The sequence below is a fragment of the Sinocyclocheilus grahami genome, unplaced genomic scaffold (assembly GCF_001515645.1).
Source record: "Sinocyclocheilus grahami isolate Dianchi unplaced genomic scaffold, SAMN03320097.WGS_v1.1 scaffold208.1, whole genome shotgun sequence".
NCBI classification, from domain to species: Eukaryota; Metazoa; Chordata; class Actinopteri; order Cypriniformes; family Cyprinidae; genus Sinocyclocheilus; species Sinocyclocheilus grahami.
In genome coordinates this window covers 916865-924274 of record NW_015505387.1, presented here as the reverse complement: position 1 = coordinate 924274, position 7410 = coordinate 916865, and the positions used below count along the sequence as shown (strand labels likewise).

The window sequence follows — 7410 nt, the reverse complement described above, 5'->3', positions numbered from 1 at the left end:
GCAGGGATTTTCCCTGCTTTACATACTTTTGGCCAATAAACCCAGTGATATCAGCGTTGGTTGCCATGCAACAAAGAGGCCTGTTCGACTTCCTGGGGTGTTACGCATTCCGGGGGGAAGGGTTCATGGGTCCTCATATGGCTTGTTAACTGAGGTTACAGAGTATTTGTCATATAAAAAGAGAATATATAGTGTGTTGGATTGGTCCAGACGCTACACTAGTTATGATTAATTATTCATATTTCCCATGAGCTGATTTATTACACAATGTTGAAAGACAGATGAGCTTATAAGAACACTCTGAAGCATTCTTACAATGACAGCTGTTATTTGAATACAGAGAGCAAAAAGGAATACTTCAACGATCTGTCATCAGCTAGACTGATGAGGGTACCTCTCCAAAGACCTGTTAGTGGAAAAAAAAGTGGAGGGGCAGGAATCTGGCTGCATGCAGTCTTCCCTTTGAAACCAATTATTTTCTGCATCCTGGGCAGCACTTAAAGCTTACAATATGTCACCTTTTATCCAAAGTGTTGAGTAAAGTGCCAGTGCCTGGAGGTCAACCCCTCGTCCACTCGGATCAAGCTCATTTCGAACGCCTCATGAAGTCGGCGCTCGACCGTTTAATGCCGGATTAGCAGGAACCGGTTGCGAGCAATTCACCTCCCCAATGTTTTGAAGGTCGAAAACCCTATTAAATGTACAGTTAATGGCTGTCTTAACTTGTTTTGTTGTAGTGCTTGTCAATCCTATTGAGAGTAACACAGAGAGGAACCTTTTCAGAATGAAGTCACGCAAGGTGAAACTGCATAATAATGTCCTGATTCAAAGCAAAACACAACTCTGTTGAAGTTCTCAGCCACGTTTAGAGTAGGAGGTAAACAAGCTAACGTTCTCTTTAAAGATTCTGAACTGAACATCACAAAGTCTCCTCAAAAGGCCTCTATGTCTTTGTGTTTTATTGGCAGGTCAGCTAAAACAACACTCATCTGTTTCCGCAAGACTGTCCACTGTCAGATCAAAGTAAAACGCGTCTTCTGCAAGACCACAAACAAATGAGAAATGGCTCTTTGTGGAAACATGCAGGACTATCATGTGATGCTAACTGTCATACATGCATTATTCAACGGCAAGTAAACAAGAGAGGAAAGAAGAGCGAGACGTGTTTTGGCTCTCTACCAACTGTCTCGTTAGCCTCACTCTGTCTTGGAAAAACAAACACTTCACCAGGCCCACTGAAACACAGCCAAGTCTCACGTGGATCTGTTACATTCAGTCGCACAGACAGCTCCTCCAGTCAAACAACAGAAATCTCGTACTTACCTCACACAAGATTCACCGCAGAGGCCTACACCTCGAGCACCAGGGGCCAGGGATCTTCTCCGCATGGAGTGACAGCGTGTTCAGATTTACTGAGTGCCCCATCTGACACAAACACACCTGAGTCTGCTAATGAAGGCTCGCAGAAGTGTCTGGTAAGTAGATTCAGGTGTGTTGGCACCAAATTGTGCCAGAGCAACAAGAGCACGTTTGACTGCTTCAGTTGAATCTGACAGATCTGCACTAATGCCGAGTTCACACTGCACGATTTTAGCACGATTTTTCACTCGCCGACAGGTTTTGCGAAATCGCCAACAAATGCCCGAAATCGGAGGCAAATCGGTGCTCGTTCACGCGAGTGACAATCACGCAGTGTGAATTATCAAAGACGCGATCTGAGAGAATCACCGACACGTCGCCGACGCCCGTGAAATATTTGGCATGCTAAATATCTGGAGCTTTCGGCGATTCACAATCACGCTGTGTGCAATGATTTCTGACTGAAAAACACATTGGCGATGACCTACAGCCAATGAGAGACCAAGATACACGGCAGCGGGAAGTTCGGGGAGGAGTTATAGACCAGAATATCAGTATTTTAATAGATATAGCCTATGAACAATTATATCATACAGACACAAGCACAAACATTTGCTTGACCAGCCACAACATTAAAACCGGCAAGCGCTATGTCATCTGTAAAATATGTGCAATAATTTTATACTATCATAGGTTAGGGTTGAATGAATTTCTCCTAAGCAGTAAATTGAATGAAGGCAAAACATCAAAAAATAAATAAATAATATAATAAAAATAGATAGATAGATAGATAGATAGATAGATAGATAGATAGATAGATAGATACTATGGGGCTGTTGAATGCTTGAATATGATTGGTTGACGAACATTCTAAGGTGTGTAGTTATTTTCAGGGAAATGCACGGCTAAAGTAGTTCCAGGCAGGTCTTATCAGCATTACATGTCCATATCACTTTGCTAAATTATTTCAGTTATTTCGAAGGTCCTGACAGCCTACAACAGCAAAAGAACCAAAACCCACAACGACACTGACCAAGCAAATAAATATAGTAAACCGTATGATACAAAATGACAAATTATTTCCATGTTTTTGCCAATTAAATTACGTTTAATTAAGTATGGAAAGCACACTCTCTTTCTCACACTCAAATGCACACACACACAGTACTGACACACACTCGCACACACACAAACATACACGCACACAGAAACGTGTTGTCAGCGCTGTTCTGACATTTATATCAGTAAAATGGTTTAGAAACTTAAAAGCTTCATGACATTTCTCACTAGCGAGGTAATATAGCACTGTTCTTCAAACAGATGAACTTACAGTTTCGATATTAGTAGAGAAGTTGCTGCCGAACACTGCTGAGAGACACACAGACTCAGGTGATTCACATATGCTTAATCTCTCTCTCTCTCTCTCTCTCTCTCTCTCTCTTTCTCATAACTGCATTATTAACTGCATTAGTCTGCTATCAACGGCTCAAGCCTCCGTTACTAGGTCTAAAATGACATTTGGGAATTAGCAACAGAGGCGTGGGGCGAGATGCGTAAGAAATTAATCCTACATGTAAGAAATTTGTTGTCACATCACCACCTCGGGTGTGCATTATTTTCTAATAATTCAATGGCCCGTCATCAATTATTCCATACATAAATATTAGAGCTGTAGATTTATCAATTAGCATATTTCTCTCTCACACACACACACAAATGATTTACTATGATGATGGAAATAAATTAATAAAAAATCCAATGAATATTACTTTTTATATTTTGATTTATTGATTTATGTGTATGTTGCTGCATGTATTTAATCAAAAATACAGTAAAATAATAATACTGTGAAATATTGTTACAATTTTAAATTACTTTTCTATTTGAATATATTTTAAATGTAATTTATTACTGTGATGGTAATAAATTATGTTGAAGAAAAAAAATTAATGATACTGAAGTTAAATTTTCAGCATCATTACTCCAGTCTTCAGTGTCACATGACCCACCAGAAATCATTCTAATATGCTGATTTGCTCAAGAAACACTTGTTATTATCAGTGTTGAAAACAGTTGTGCTGCTTAATATTTCTGTGGAAATTTAAATTTTTCAGGATTCTTTGAATCGAATGATCGAAAGAAAAAAGTATTTATTTGAAAAATCTTCTGTAACATTGTAAATGTCTTATAAATAAAGCAATTATTTATTTATTAACTGATTTGATCAAAATAGAATAATATAACTTAAACTAAAGTCTGACTGTTCCTCGAATGTAACCCTAGTGAAAAATAAATATATTGAAATGCACTTGAAATACATTTATTTCATGCTAAGTATACTTCAAATACATTTACATAATAAAAATACCCTGCAATTGCACTTTTGGTACTAAACTGGTATACTTAAAGTCTGCTAAAATGGAACAACAAATGTTGTACTTAATGCACTTTAATTGTGCGGAAGCAGTGCTGAAGTCCAACTGAAGATACACTTAAGTATATTTGATTGTGCTGAAGTGGAATTATTGCAAGTATACTTCAGCTACACTTTAAATATCTTGCTTTTAAAAACCGATATTATTCAAAGATCATTCAGTCCTCCTCATCAATAGTGACATTAAAACACATTTTAGGCTTAAAATTAAGAAATGTGCATTTTGCACAAGTAGTACTCCAAATAAAGTTTAAATTATAATTCTATAGTAAGTCTTGAGCGATATGTCAGTAAATATGTTAATAGATTTGAACTATACTTAGTATGAAATGAATGTATTTTAAATATATTACTTTTTTTACTAGGGAAGTTCTAGTAAAAATATATATACTGTAGTTTCAGTATATAAGTCTGCAACAGCGCACTGTTCTCTACAGACTTGTAATTCATTATATTTTTCTACAGCTTTGTTTTTTTAATTATTATTTTACTGGCCTTTTCAGCGCCGCCTTTGCGCTTTCTATTATACATTTTTTAATCTATTATCTTTTGCTCGCATATCTCCAAAAAAATGTTTGTAGGCCTACTGTACCATAATGTCTGCCTGCAGTTAAAAAGTTCTCAGAAATAATCACATTTGTTTTGCTTAACCTATATTCCAAAAATAGTTTTAATGTCATAAAAATTTTTTAAAAAGTCATCGGCCTGAGTAATTTGTACCATTATAAAATCGTGACTGCACAAGTAGTGTAGTAATTTAGGAGGTGAAAATACTGTGAAATTACATGCATACAAATGGCAATAAATTTGAAAGCATAACAACTGAACGTCTATGAAACGTCTATGCACTTACATTTTTTTGAACTAAAATAGCTATTATTGCAACCATATAGCCTATGAATGAATGAAAATGCATATTTTTCAATTAAAGAAAATTTGTGGGCTGAGTGTGGGCTGCTTCTGGTGCTTGGATTTCTACTTCAATAAAATGAGGTCCTAGAAGTTATGTGCTAGAAGTTAATTTAAAAAAAAAAAAGTATTTCCCCCTCTATTTAACAGCCTTAACTTACAATAGTGAAAGACGTATCCCCTCAAATATATATCAAATATCCCCTGAATATGGGCATCCATATTTCAACCCCATAGCAGTGGCATGACAGTACCGGCCCTCGCGGTCAAAAAACAGACCGGCCCACCGGGAATTTTCCCGGTGCTCCCGTTTAGCCAATCCGGGCCTGCTGATCGCGTACAAAAGTAATATCACAACTCTCAACAAGCTGCATGATTTGAAGTATTATTTATGTCCATATAATAAACAGTGTATTGTACGCATTTGAGTTGAAGTTTAATAGTTTTATACGTTTATAAAATCCTTAAGTATGAGCATTAGTAATGGTGATTTTTCAAAATTGATTTTTACTATCATTATTTACAGTCTAGTTTTCCTTCTTTTAATGAAAGTGGAGTGTAATTGGACAGCCACATGAGATGTTGCCCACTGTTCTACAGCTCTGAAGGTAGCTGAATATTCCTCTGTAAAGGTTCACATTCAGTTTTGACATAGAAGATTCTGGACACATCCGCTGTCGTGGTGCCTTCAAGTAGCTGCACAGGTTCACATTATAAAAGCAGATCAGGCAGTACTGAACAGGGTGAGATTAGGTGAATTCTGCTGCGTGACACCCTGACACCAATCACAAACATCTCTTCTGAGGTTAATAATCAATGAACCTCGTACAACTGTGATGTATCCACAACACGGTTATTTCGGAGTCTAGAAAGAAATAGTATGGCCGAACAGAATTGATTCAATCTTTGAATTGCATTGCATTCCTTTTTCTTTGTTGGATTCATTGCATCTGGCTACACAGTAGAAGAAGTTTAGTGTTTTTATTGTTACTAAAAAAAATGCATGTTAAAAATTATCGCCCCTCTCTGACCACGACAGTGGACAAAGGTATGCTACATTTTGATTGGTTCTTGGTGGACTAAGCAAACTGTCCAACGCCATCACATAAAGATGCAATGACAGCAACCAGACACCTCTTAGAGGGCAAAAAGATGATTTCTGGTACCAAGCCCGGAAAGGATAGGACTTCTCATTGGTCAAAATGCAGGTTCTGCCCTTTACCCACCTAGAGACCTAAGGTTTTGGCTTGTGACTGCCATAAAAAATGCCTTAGGACCTCCAGGGTGCACCAGCAGTGGGTGAAACAAAGAAAGATCACACAGATCCATCCAAATCCATTCATAACTATGTTTTCAAACCTAAAAACTGATGCAGACTACAACACACCCTCCTATTCAGAGAAATAACTATTCTCAGTGACAGCGATGTGTAGTGTTACATCTTACACAAACTTAGCTTTTAATGGGCAAATTAATGCATGCATGACAGTTCAATCTTTTTCCATCATGTTTGGATTTAATGCGTTTGTAACATTGAGTACGTTTACATGGACAACAATAGTCCGATTTTAATACGATTAAGACAATACTCTGATTAAGAATCTACCATGTAAACAGAGATTTTTTTATTACCTTAATCCGGTTAAAGTCATATTCGAAGTATACAGAAATCGAATTAAGACATGTGGAGTATTCCTATTTTAGTCGCATTACTGAAGTGCAATTCCGGAGGGGACATCGGATGGCATCACGTGGGGATGTAATGACGTGTGCCATTAATCAAACTATGTACTATAACATGTAAAACGGGAACATGAAAGGAATATTCTAAAAGCAACTCATGTAAACACCATAATCATAATATTGGCTTATTTAGAATAAGGTAAATAATTAGATTACTGATGTCCATGTAAACGTAGTCATTGACAAAGGTATTCTGGTAATGGTTTGGTAAGTGAGAAAAGCACTGGTAAAACTTTAGTGACACTTTTCTAACTTTGTGTTTGGGCTGTGCAAATAAGTTGCACAGGAGAAAAGAAGGGTGGGACACACCATGTTTTCCCGCTCTAATGGAAATGTCCAATCACAGCACGGAAATGGAGAGGCACCAAATTGCAATCTCCTCCTCATCGGAAAGGGATTAAGGTATACCCTTCAAAAAGACACTCCTGGTTCTGAGTCTCATTCCTGTAATGGAAGAGATGTTAACAGATCACCAACGTTTTGAGCCTCTGGCCCATGAGGCAGGAGGCAATAACAGATACCAAGTCCTGAGTCTTCAGCTTTTGAGGCAGCAACAGATACGACCACGTTCTGAGCCTCCAGCCTGTGAGGAAATAGATATTCTATGTTCAGAGTCTTAGTCCAGTGAGACAACAACAGATGCAGCACGTCCTGAATCTCCATCCTAGAGAGACAATGTGGATTGACCAAGTTCAGAGTCTCTAGCCCAGAGTGGCAGAAGACATACAGACATTTGTAACAAGGTTAACCTTCATTTCAAGGTACTTTAGTCTGTGTTCCAGGCTACGGACCTTCTGTACCTACTCCAGGGCCACGTCTGCGACTCTTTGGTGCTCCAGGAGATCAGCATCCTACAGCGCTAATAGTTCAAATCTGTTGAAACGGATTCCTGCTTCTTTCCCCACTGCATTGCTACCAGCACAACCAGCGGAACAAGTCACCACCACCAGACTGCTCACTTGACC

At 38.0% G+C, this 7410-nt stretch overlaps 1 protein-coding gene across 1 annotated transcript in view; it reads right to left on the bottom strand.

Annotated features, from left to right (window-relative positions):
- LOC107595784 (uncharacterized) overlaps positions 1-7108 on the bottom strand; it is a 14530-nt gene extending 7422 nt beyond the window's left edge. Inside the window, exon 1 of the mRNA XM_016286309.1 lies at positions 6919-7108. Within this exon, the coding sequence (XP_016141795.1) occupies positions 6919-7108 (190 nt within the window). The remainder of the gene's footprint in view (positions 1-6918) is intronic.
- Positions 7109-7410: the final 302 nt, after the last annotated feature.